Source organism: Dryobates pubescens, chromosome 13, assembly GCF_014839835.1.
Source record: "Dryobates pubescens isolate bDryPub1 chromosome 13, bDryPub1.pri, whole genome shotgun sequence".
NCBI lineage: Eukaryota > Metazoa > Chordata > Aves > Piciformes > Picidae > Dryobates > Dryobates pubescens.
The window spans coordinates 33,342,109-33,354,692 of NC_071624.1; the positions used below are offsets into that span (position 1 = coordinate 33,342,109).

The 12,584-nt window shown below is 46.3% G+C and overlaps 2 protein-coding genes across 3 annotated transcripts; both read right to left on the reverse strand.

The window, feature by feature from the left end:
* Positions 1-440: 440 nt before the first annotated feature.
* Positions 441-1,719, reverse strand: ZNHIT3 (zinc finger HIT-type containing 3). Of its 2 annotated transcripts, XM_009908893.2 has the most exons (5): positions 1,610-1,719; positions 1,409-1,440; positions 1,246-1,329; positions 1,090-1,170; positions 441-849 (listed from the first exon to the last, which is right to left on the reverse strand). In XM_009908893.2, exons 1-5 carry the CDS (start codon positions 1,696-1,698, stop codon positions 659-661), a joined length of 477 nt encoding a protein of 158 aa, XP_009907195.2. In that variant the 5' UTR covers positions 1,699-1,719; the 3' UTR covers positions 441-658. The 2 variants fall into 2 exon arrangements, with proteins under 2 accessions (XP_009907195.2, XP_054022612.1); XM_054166637.1 differs by having other exon boundaries at positions 1,090-1,329.
* Positions 1,720-4,240: 2,521 nt separating this feature from the next.
* Positions 4,241-5,185, reverse strand: LOC104307800 (rhodopsin). Its single transcript, XM_009908894.1, has one exon. The coding sequence runs from the start codon at positions 5,183-5,185 to the stop codon at positions 4,241-4,243; it is 945 nt and encodes a 314-aa protein (XP_009907196.1).
* Between the last annotated feature and the right edge of the window lie 7,399 nt (positions 5,186-12,584).

Genomic DNA, 12,584 nt, shown 5'->3' on the forward strand with positions numbered 1-12,584 from the left:
AAGGGCAGTATCGGGAGGACAGAGCCAGGCTCTGCTCAGTGATGTCCAAGGACAGGACAAGGGGCAACAGGGGCAAGCTGGAGCAGAGGAGGTTCCGAGGGAACACAAGGAGAAACTTTTTCACTGTGAGGGTGCCAGAACCCTGGAGCAGACTGCCCAGAGAGGTTGTGGGGTCTCCTTCTCTGGACGCATTCAGAGCCCACCTGCATGCATTCCTGTGCAACCTGCCCCAGGTGGTCCTGCTCTGGCAGTGGGGGTGAACTTGATCTCTTGAGGTCCCTTCCAACCCCTAGCATTCTGTGATTCTGTATAAAGGTGTCTGACCATCCACACACTTCAGATTAGGTTGTGGATTAAAAAAAAAATGCAAACATACTAAATAGTGTCAATGTGATGCAGTGTTTCCCACAGCTGAATATTTCTGTACCAACAGAAAGCAAGTGAACAGAACATCAAATTTAATTCCCAGGATGCAGAAATCTGTCACAAAACAATGTCACTGTGTATGAGCTCTAAACTGAGAACTAGAACACTGCCATCCAAGACTAAAATCTTGAGGAAACATAATGAATGGTGCAGGACAGCAGCAGGGGGGGCTGCCAAATCTCTTCTGTTGAAGGGAAAAATCTTAAGGAAAGAAAAATGTTTTCGAAGTAGTTCACTCAGGAAGAATGTTCTCCTTCTCCAGAGGCTCAACAATTCTCAAACAGCAGTCTGCAAACTCCACAAATAATGGCTCCTGCATATGCTTCTTCATAAGGGAGCTTTTATCTTCTGCTTGATCAAGTGTCAGCAGTAGCTGCCTGAGGTGTGGATTCAGAAGCAAGCCTTGCAGTTCTTCTGATTCCCCTTAAAAAAAAAAAGCCAGTGCTATTCTCCAACAGGTACAAATGCAGCTTAGACAACCCTTGATTTGCAAGTAAGAGAGGCAATGGAAGACCAGGTATCAGCATTTAGATCTTTAAGGCCACACAACGAGCAAGGGCAGAATAAACTCCAGTGCTCCATGAAGGAATCGTGAAGTCTCAGCTCGTTTTGCTGAAGGTTCATCGCCACGCACGTGGCCAACTTCTGACCTCTCAACATTACCTAAGAGCTTAAGTTTCTGCTGCGGGACGCGGTCCTGCTCATCATCTTCTGTCAGGATGTCCTCCACCGACCAGGGGCTGCCTGTGGGCGAGAACAGCAGAGCTACACAGGGGCCTAGGGATTCTCTCGCCCTCACCGCCCACCCGTTCCACCTACCTGCGAGATGCCCGGCGCGGTTCGGCTCGCACTGTCCTGCCGCCGCTCGCTCCTGCTCCCTCTTTGGCTCCGGCGTGCATCTCTCTGCGGCAGGAGACGTCATTAGCTACCTTGCGGTCCGCCCGGCCCCCTTCCCGTGTCCCCTCTCCCGCCGGTCACTCACCCTTGTGGGTCCTGCAGCACGGCACGGAACAGCTGTGGGGCGAGAGGCGATGGTAAGGGCGGGAGGTGGCCCCTCACCGAGCGGCCGCCGCACTCCTCATCCCTCACCGGACGGACGAGATCGCGCCGCTTCCTACCTCCCGCCGCTTCCTCTACCGCTACCCCGCCGCCCTCCGCCCCGTCCCGCCACCCCGGCACTCACTACGCGGCTGCGCAGCGCGGACAGCGGTACTTGGCCCCAGCCGCGCGGCAGACCCCGCACGGCCACGCTCGCCCCGCGGCGCCCGCCATAGGTCACTTCCGGCAAGCCGAGAGCCCCACCCAGGCTCGCTCGAGCGTCGAGGGCGGGGACAGGCGCAGTGGGCGGGGCAAGCGCCCGGGGTTTGGGGCGTTCGCTTCAGATTCGCTCTGAGATTTAAGTTCGGGTTCAGATTTAGGCAAGTGCTGGGTCCTGCACTTGGGTCACAGCAACCCCGTGAAGGCCGCAGGCTTAGAGCAGAGTGGCTGGAAACTGCCCTGTGGAAAGGACCTGTGGGGTTGGTCAGCCGCAGCTGGAGAGGAGCCAGGGGGTGCCCGGGTGGCCAAGAACGTCACCACCATCCTGGGCTGAATTAGGAGTACTGTGGCCAGCATCACCAGGGCAGTGACTGGCCCCCTCTATTCGGCCCTGGTGAGACTGCACCTTGACTCCTGGGTTCAGTTTTTGGGCCCCTCACTCCAAGAAGGACATTGAGGGGCTGGAGAAGGTCCAGAGAAGGGCAAGGATGCTGGGGAAGGGTCTGGAGAGCAGGGCTGGGGAGGAGCAGCTGAGTGAGCTGGGGGTGTTTAGCTTGAAGAAGAGGAGGCTGGGGAGACCTCATTGCTCTCTGCAGCTCCTTGAAAGGAGGCTGCAGTGAGGTGAAGTTGGTCTCTTCTCCCTAGCATCAGGTAATAGAATGACAGAATGACAGGAAATGGCTTCAAGTTGTTCCAGAGGAGGTTTAGGTTGGATATTAGGAAAAACTTCCTTACTGAAAGAGTGGTCAGGCATTGGAACAGGCTGCCCAGGGAACACCTTCAGGTGTGTGGACAGAAATGTGTGGACATGGCACTACGGGACATGATTTAATGGCCATGGTAGTGTTGGGACGATGGCTGGACTCGATCTGAGAGGTCTTTTCCAACTAAAGCAACTCTATGATTCTGATGTATGTCTACTCTTGATGAGGTTCCTATATCTATCTATCATCTATATCTATATCTGCCTAGATTGTATCTATATCTCTTCTTCTCTTGAAGAGCTCCTGGCTGGACTCCAGCTGTCACTTCACTTTTTCCATGACAATCACTATGACAGACAATGATGCATTAAATATCCTGGTGCCACATCACTGTGCCTATGTCAATATGGAGATGTACGTAAATCATATCTTATGATCAATAACACATAATAAATCCATCCCCAGGGTGATCTTTGCCATCTGCTGTGTGGTGATTTCTGGTTGAGTGTCCTGTTACTGAGTTTAGGTTCAAATGTACCCAGCAGGAGACAGATGTTCCACTTCTGGATGAATGCTTCTTGAGGTTGGTGTTGGTGGAGTTAACACAAAGTCCTGACAGTAGAGCAGTGTTCAGGAGGAAAAAAACTGAGCTGGATCTTGTCTGAGTTACATATCCATTTAAATAATTAGTTTTAATTAGGGATCATTTAGTACCATCCATTTCCTTCAATGTCTGAAATTTCATTCAGAAAAGAGCTGTTCAATGTGGAGCACCACAGAAGAGGGGGTTTAGAGCAATAAACCAGTAAGTGTGAGATTCGTGAATGTCATGGCTCTTGCCCATTTCTTACCCATTTTTTCGGGTTAGGCCATTGATGTCACACCCCTGAGCAGCATTTGAGTGTGCATTAAAACCAGAAAGATGAGCTACTGGCACCACTATTCAGTTAAGCTTTCTAGACTGGCAACTGTGCAAGGAACGAGACATCAAAGCACCAAGATTTTACTAGACAGCATCCCCCTGTGTAACTAAACCTAAGCATTTCCCTCTGCTAGGCTCTGACATTAACTCTTCAGTGACCTTTTTTTGTTTTCAGAGAGGATGTGGGTGAGACCTTTTCCTTTGACAAAATACTTGCTGTTGACATTTTTACTTTGGCGGGGTTTGGTTCTTTTTTTCTTTCTTTTCTTTTTTTTGTACAGGAAACTCGACTGCAATTCCCGTACTGGAGAATTCCTGTGAGGTTTTCTCCTACAGCAATGCAAATTTCAAAAGCCATGGGCTCAAGTGTGCTGCTGTTTGTACCCAGAAGTATGAGAAGTGATGCCACACAAATGTCTCACAATAAATGTGTCATCCAGCTACCTACTGCAGTTAGAATTACAACAGTGCAACAGTGCTCAGTGCCCCCAGTGATAAAGAAATCATCACTTACTCAAAGACAGAGTTCGACTGATTGTAAATGAGAAAGTAGAATTACATTTCCCCCAGGCCACTGAGACTTTTCTGACCATTTGAGGATCCTGACAATCGCACAAATAATACCAAAGGGCTGTGGATCTCAGCAGCCAAGCGAGGACAGCAGCCTATTTCCAAACACAAAGTAATCATGGTTCATGGTGGCAGTTTTATCTCCTGGATCCCTTTAGGGGCCAAACCAGGTGTACACAGTAGACAGCTTTGGGAAGGGAAGCACAGCGCTACACCTCATTCACTCACTACCAAGTACTATGAAAAGCTGCTGAGAGAAGCCACCAAGCTTCATCCTTGCTTCCACAGGTGACTGCTGTCTGATCACATTGCAGTTCTGGACCAAGGGCAGTCCCAGCTAGTTGTTCTCAGTGGTGCAGGCTCAGACACGGTTGGTAGAGAGGCATTTCAGAGCCATGAGCTTAGCCCCCAGAGTTTTGACTTTCAGGGTATATATGATGGGGTTTCCCAAACAGTTCATGGTTATCAGCATAGCTGTGCAGTTTCGAAAGATGTAGACTCCTGGGTAGAGATCCACATGACACCTGTAGTTGGTTGCATCAAATATGGCTCCTGCAAAAAAAGGAGCATAGGAGATCAGCGTCAGGAGCCAAATAAAAATACTAGTTCTGGCAACCTGGATTTCAGCTGATTTGTAGGTGCCAGTAGCTTGTCCACATGCTTTCATTCTCAGCTTTCTTTTCCTCAGGATGATAATGATTCTAAGGTAAGTGAAGAAAGGTATAATAAAAGCCACCACAACGTTGGGAATGCCAATGAAGATGAGGTAGTCAACACAAAATGGGCTGTAGAGGACAGAGACGTTTTTTCCTGTGTGCAAGCAGTTCCACCCCATCAGTGGCAAGCAGCCCAAAAAGAAAGCAAGGACCCAGTTAATGAAAACTGCAGCTATGGAATGGTTTCTAGCAACCCTGAATCTTGTCTTCATGCTTTCAGCCACAGCCAGGTAACGCTCAATTCCAATGCTTACCAGGTTGTAGATGGTGGATAGAATGGACATGGTATACAAGGCATAAGGTGCAAGCATATCCTTGGATCCAAAGATTGTGATGTCAGGGTTGGTGATGAACAGCATTGAAATCCAAAATCCAGAAAAGCTGGTGAAGAGATCAGAAAAAGCCAGGTTGCAGAAGAGGATAGAGATAGGCTTGTGCAGATCCTTTGTTGCCACTCTGGTGAAGATGACGGTGAAGTTGAAGATCACAGATGCTATGGTGATGGTCAGATGGGGGATGCCCAGTGCAAGCACTAAATGATGACTCCAGATTTTCGTGTGGTTAGAAGAGCAGTTTGGGTATTTATTCATGGTGGAGACTCCTTTCACCTGCTGACAAGGTCTGCTTTACTCATCCCATGGTCCAGAAGAGACCATACTACAGGAGTGCTGCTGCTGCCTTGTTTTCCAGGTGAAGAGTAAATCCCACATGCAGCTCCTGCTGCCACGTCATCATCATGACCATGGATTAAACTTTAACCACTGGTGGTTTAAAATATTTGGGTTACCAACTCTGGGCACAGCCAATTACCTTTAAATTGCTAAGAGAGCCAGAAGTGGAAAACATATTTTCTATTCTGCAGATCATCTGCTTAAAACAACCTTTATCAACAGCAAATTCTGGCCAGTTCATGTGAAGACTGACCACATCAGCAGCTTAAAAGGCTTTAAGGATATTCTAAAATGGAATGAATGTGAATTCACTATAATTCTCAAATAAATGAGAGGGATAAAAGATTAAATTTATGGGTCTATAGAATGGTTTGGGTTGGAAGGGACCTTGAAGATCATCGGGTTCAACCCCCCTGCCATGAGCAAGGACACCTCCCACTAGCCCAGGTTGCTCAAGGCCTTATCCAGCCTGGCCAGGAACACCTCCAGGGAGAGGATATCCACAACCTCCCAGGCAATCTGTTCCAGTGTCTCACCACCCTCACTGTCAAGAATTTCTTCCTCATCTCCAGTCTAGATCTCCCCTCTCCCAGCTTAAAGGCTGTGACTGATGGAACTCAGCGAACATAATTGTGTCACTAACCTGGAGCTCAGTTCAGAGAGGATGCAATTTCACCTCAGCTCTAGAGACATCATGAAACTGATCGTGCAAGAGACAACAGAAATTAGCTGATCATTGTCTTCTGCTTACAATTACAAACTGATGCAGCCAACAGTGGATGGTTTATTCTGGAGGGGAAAAGATTCCAGTGGGACCTTATGGCTGACTTCCAGTACCTGAAGGGATCTTGCAGGAAGGTGTCTAGCAACAGGACAAGGGAGAATGGTTTCTGAACTGGGAGAGAGTAGGTTTAGACTGGATCTTAGGAAGGAGTTCTTCAGTACAAGGGTCATGGGACTCTGGAATAGACTGCCCAGAGTGGCTGCGAATGCCCCATCCCTGGAGGTATTCAAGGCCAGGTTGGATGAGGCATCCCTGCCCGTGGTAGAGGAGTTGGAGAGGATGACCTCTAAAGTCCCTTCCAGCCTAAGCCATTCTAGGATTCTATGATCATATCCACAAAACAACCCCCAAACTTGCAAGCAAAACCATACCATGACCTGCAGCAGTTCAAAGGGGACCCAAAAAGATAAGTGTCTATGTCTCCACAGATGCTCTTGTGCTTGGACACACAGAAGTATCTCACTATTGAGTATTGGAGTACTCTGCAGTTCTCTGAATACAGCTGAAATAGTCTTGTTTGTAAATCAGAGGGGTGGTGCTTTACAGTCTTAAAAAAAAAAAAAAAAAGGAAGGAAAAAAGATGCATTTAATGAGTTGTTGAATTAACTTAATTTTCAAACAAGAAAATGCAGGAGAGTGTCTTAACCCTTTAGATTAACCCATTATACTTTAGATTAGTAGATTAATTATGCTAAGATATATCCATCAGGTCTGAAACCATTTTATTCTGCCTTAATTCTTGAATGAAAATGTAGCTAGAAAATGACAGACAGCTCTGCTCACACCTTTGTCGTGTGGTTTGTTGTGTGTGTGTTTTATTTTTTAAAGTTAATGTTGTAACTTGTACCTTAATAAATCAAGGTAATGTCGTTCTATCTTTTCTTTCTCTGTGAAGGTTGAAGGGGTTTTGAGCTCTTGAGTCCTGGCCATACCTGCTGGCCGACAGCAGAGGGCGCTGCTGCAACAAACACAGTGCTAGGGAGGGTTGGGGGGACACGGGACGGGGACGGACTGTGGGAGTTGGAAGCCGCGGGGCGGCTCGGGTGAGCAGCGCATCCGCGCAGCTATAGGAACAGCACTCTGCCTGATATGATAAAATTGTTTTGGTTGGAAAAACCCCCTAAGACCATTGAGTCCAATCATCAATGTAACACCACGATGGTCACTAAACCCTGTCCCCAAGGGCCATGTCTACACCTTTCTTAACATCTGCAGGGATGGTGACTCCAACACCTCCTTGGGCAGCCTGTTCAAATCCCTGACCACTCTTGCAGCTAAGAAATTTTTCCTCATCTCCAACATAAGCCTCCCCTGGCGCAATTCTATTAAATTTCAGATACTCACAAGGAAGTGCAAAGAATGATTATCTAGAAATATGGGCCAAGAAACAGTTAATAAGGGCCAAGAACTGGTTAATAAATCTGCTGATGGATTAATAGCCTATCAAATATTCTTCTCAAGGTGTCAGAGATGAACCATTCTCTGTACTATAATCCAGCTCACACAGACTCATCAACCACACCTTTGGTGTGTGGTTGCTGCTGAACAAGGGCTCTACTATTTCTGTCACCTTCTCAGTGCCAGCAGCACAAGTCAGCAAGCCCTTTTAATAACAGTGAGTACGTCAGCAGGTAACGTACAGCTCAGCTGACAGACAACCGCTCGGAAACAGCAGAGGACACCCAACCAAGCCACATGCACTCCTGGTCTCCTCTGATTGTGTGTTCCATGGCTCTGTGAACTGAGCAGAGGACTGAGGGCTGTGAGGAGCCACAGGTTATCCTCGGAGTAAAACATCTTAAAAATATCCTAGCTGCTAGGAGAAATATCATGGGCTTGGATGTTGAAGTGCTCTAGAATCATAGCACGGCAGGAGTTCAAAGGGACCTCCAGAGGTCAAATCCAATCCCCCTGGCAAAGCAGGCTCAGATATTCCTGAAAATCCTACTTGAAATAGCTCTCATTGGAAAATTTGACGTTCAGGCATCAAGAACTAAAGGGTCTGAGATCAGAATGTAATTAAAAATACTATCAAGGAGCATAAATAGCTTTGCACAAAAGCTTTGTTGTCTTATTTCCCTAATATAATTGCATACAAATTAGCATAATGGTTCTAGATCAAAGGAAGCAAATATTATTGTGGAAACTGCTTTTTGTAGCAGACTTCAATATAGAAGAAAAAAACAGATTTGTCCATTCCAATATTCTGTAATAAAGTTCAAGGTCTCAAAAAATCGTGAAGTAGTCTGAACTGAAAACTTTGTGAGACAGAGATCTACTGCATAGTCAAATGTGCAGCAATCTTGATTCAAGGATATTCAAGGGTATTCTCCCACATTCCAGGAACTTTGCAAGCTCTCTTGTCCTTATGCTCCCACACACCTGTGAGGAAAGAGTGTTATCTGCATTTCAAAATGGGAAAAGAACAATCACTTTGTTTGCTTAAGATCACTCACAAGCCCAGTACAGAGGGAACTGAACTGAACTTAATCTCCTGTATCTCAGGCTTACACTTCAAACACTGGCTGTACCTTGCTGCTGGCAAGCCTCTGGCTGATATTTATCCAGATTTCACCTTATACAACACTTTTTAGTGCTGTAATTGCCTTCAGAGTTCTTTATCTGAACATGCAAATCACTACTGTTTTGCTAGTCATCACTGCCTAGGAGAGAGCATTGTTTTGTATAGAATTTCAAAGTTCACCAGGAATCACAGAATCACAGAATAGTTTCAGTTAAAAAAGACCAACTGTCAACCTAAGACCACCATGGCTGCTAAACTATGTCCCACAGTGCCATGCCCACACCTTCCTTGAACACCTCTGGGGATGGTGACTCTACCACCTCCCTGGGCAACCTGTTCCAATGCCTGACCACTCTTGCAGCACTCTTCTTTCTTCTTTCTATTAAGAAATTTTTCTTAGTATCCAACCTAAACATCCCCTGGCACAATTTTATCTGACCAATATGCCCACGGAGAAGACACTAATCATTGGACATGTTGAAGAGGCTGAGAAAGAGCCACAAGAGGCTTCAGGCTGGGATTTTAACAACCAATCATTTCAAGTGGCTGTTGTGGAAAATCTAACTTCACACAACTGAGCTTGCATCTCAGCAGTGCCCAGAACCCACAGTGCTCAGCCTGCAGCCAGAATCCCAAGTGCTCAGCAGCTCTCAGAACAACAGGTTCCAGCTGTGACATGCCAAAGGTGACAGGTTCAGGGTCTGAGAGCCTTAGTTCTGTGTAGTAACCCGTAGACAACCACACCTTAGTGTGATGCAGCAGCAGTTCACTGTCTCTGATAGCACTCTGAGAAAATTGAGTTATGCCCAAAACTACAGGAGGAAAAGCTGAAACCATGTAAGGAAAATGAGAACTCCACAGAACAGCAGAGCTTCAGATGATTTGGTGGCACTTTTGAAGTCATGCACGCACACTATGCACACAAGAAAACCAAGGCAATTAAAGGATAATGGACTTCACTGTTCTAGTTTCTGCCCTGAACTCACATCCAGTTCCTACTCCTACCCTTGAAACACCAGTCCTTGTTTGTTGTGAAATGCAACATTTCAGCTTTCTCCTCAGTCGCTCCTGCACTTTACCAAGCTGTGGACAGCACACAACCTGAATCAAAAAACAGTAAGTGACATGCAGCTTGGCTACATATTGAGCAGGAGTCATTTGTGCTTGCCATGACCTTCAGCAAAGTCTTGGCACAAGAATGTCCATCTGCTCAGTCTTTCATGGACATCATGAAGCCAGAAAATAAAGAACATTCAGGAAAGGGAGTAATACAAATAAGGAGCCTATGTATCAGTTTTATGTTTTAATTTATGCAGATTAAAGTCTTCCTCTTTGGAGAGGAAGACACAAATGGGATGTATGATCTCCTTCCAAGATTTTTCTGAGATGTTTTCAAAACAGAGAGCTCTCTTCTCCTCCTCCACCCTCTTGTTGAGGAATTTTTGCGTCACAGGTTTTGAGTTATCTGATGTCCCAGCCCTATTTTCATGGCTTCCACCAGGCACAGAAAGAGAAGACAATCATGAGGCTTGAATGTCCCCAGCTGCTGTTTAGCATTGTGTTAACTGCAAGCCACAAAATACTGGCAAGGAGAGCTTGTTGCAGGAACACCACTGTATTGCCTGTCTGCACAGAGCTTCAGCAATTCTCTGAGATGCCAGAACTGTTCATCTTTGAGGAACTTGTATTGTGCTGGCCAAAGGGAGATGGACATTGATAAATGACTGAAACCAAAGCTGGATGGTATACACGTTCTATATGAAGAAGCCAGAATGTGTCTTATCGCTTTGAACATGGAGTGGTCCTCATAAAGAGCCATCTTCCTTCTGAATTAGAGCACAGGAGTGCAGAGAGGACTCTTGTTACACAAAAACAACAGTCAGAGATGTGTCAGAAAGGTAGGCAAAGCAACTGGACAGGTTGTGCTAAATATACAGCTCAGGGGCACACATCCTGCAAAAGACATCTATCATAATTCTGGGAAATGTTGACTGCTGGGGTTTCATTACTCACCAGGGGAGGAGTGCTCATCCACTCAAAGTGCTTTACATAAGTACTGGGGAAAGGAGAGTTCATCATCTTTACTAATGATGGTATCACATAATACAGCATCTAATCCTTGGGTACAGTCTGAAATAGAAAATAGTTAATGCAACAGTGGTGAGGAGAAGGCAAATAAAGAGCCATTGCAAATGCTTTTAATGATTCCATGGGAATGACCTTGTAATGGAGTGAAGTTCCCAGCACAGCAGACTCAGGGAGAATCACAGCCAGACCACATTTTCATATGAAAGATGAAGGCTTAGTGTTCCTGACTAACACCTATGAAATTGTACACTTCCTGTTCAGTTGTGAGGGAACTCTAATGAAGAAAATAACAACACAACTAAGTGACGAGGGCTTACTGTGTTCTCTCACTCTGAAGGGTGCATTTCCCAATCACTTGGGCACTAATCATGGAATTCATCTGTGTTTTAAGTCTCTTGGACATGCTTCCCTCTCCCACTGCAGGGCCAATTCCTCACAGATCAGATCATCTGTGGATAGGACTTGGATTCAAGTCAGTCTCATCCTCAAAAGCCTTAAATCTTCCTTCTAAGAGCAACAACTCAGCCTCCCAGCACAACGGGTTGTGCCACCACCCTGACTTTGATGGGAGCTCTTACGTGTTTGTACCATAAGCCAGACCCAGCCTGCTCTGTCCCTTCCGCCTGTGCTGCTGGGACACGAGGGGTCTGCAGGCGTTCAGCTGGAAGGTTTGGAACAGCTCTGGACTTCCTCTTGCCAGCACACGGTAGGATCATTTAGCTCAGACACATGCAGGCTTCATTAGGCATCACGTCAGTCCCTCAGACCTTCCCATGAAGCCCTTTTGGTAGCAGCAGGCTGATGTCAGATCTCAGGAATGTCACAAACCAGGTGGGGGAAACATCTCCAAAATCTTTGCTCCTGTGTCTCTCAAGGACACAAAATAAGTGCATTTTTCACAGGGCTTGATAATCCCTCCTGTTCTTACTTACCTTGTAGCTATGGACACAACTGGTATCCTGTCAGGAAAAACATACCCTTGAGTTCAGTGATCTGCAGTGGACTCCCTGCTCGACTTTGTCTCTAATCTTCCCTGGCTAAGATCCTCACACTTTCAACGTCCAAAGGCCTTTATGTAAAACCCAGCTGCAGTGCAACTCCTTTCAAAAACATCCCTAGCTGCAAAGATGCCATTGAGAGCTGACAGCCCAGCACTTGTCTGCTAAATTTCTTTAGAAAATACTCTGGCCATCCCATGATGTCTGCCCTGCTTCTTTAGGTTACAAATTTTCCAAGGAAAGGGAATGAAAGGGAATGTCTTTGCCTGAGTCTGCCTTCACTTTCTGGAGCAAAGGAAGATTGAATTAATGTGACTGCAGTGCAATTCATTACCACTTTCATAATGACAGGAGGAGAGGGAGAGGGAGAGGGAGGGAAAGAGGGGGAGGAGAGGGAGAGGAAGGGAGAGGGGAGGGGGGAAAAACCCTAAGGAATCCTGGATTTCAAGACCAACATTTCTAACCCTCAGATTTCTTAGTCCTATCCAGAGGGGCTTTAACAGGTTTTCAGCTTTCAGACAACTAAACACAAACAGAACAGTACAGAAAAAACCATTCAAAGAGCTTTGGTTCAACTCCCCCACTGAAAAGACCATTCCTAGAAGAGGAGAAAAGCCCAAGAGTAAAATGTCTTGCAGCTGGCCTTGAAGGCTGACACTACCTGACACCATCACGTTCACAACCCTCATGTCTCCCTACGTGCTCAGCATGCACCTTGCTTAGACAGCTCCGCCAAGACTGTCCGGCTAGGAAGTTTAAAAATGCACCAAATTCCCTCATTGTTCTCATCACTGCAGTAACTATTTATTTTAGCACCATGTGCTAGGCAAATCATCCTCTGTTCATGCTTTAATCTACCTAATCCAGGATGGAAAAAAACACTACCCAGCAAATCTTCATTGTTGGAATGTTATTTATATCCAT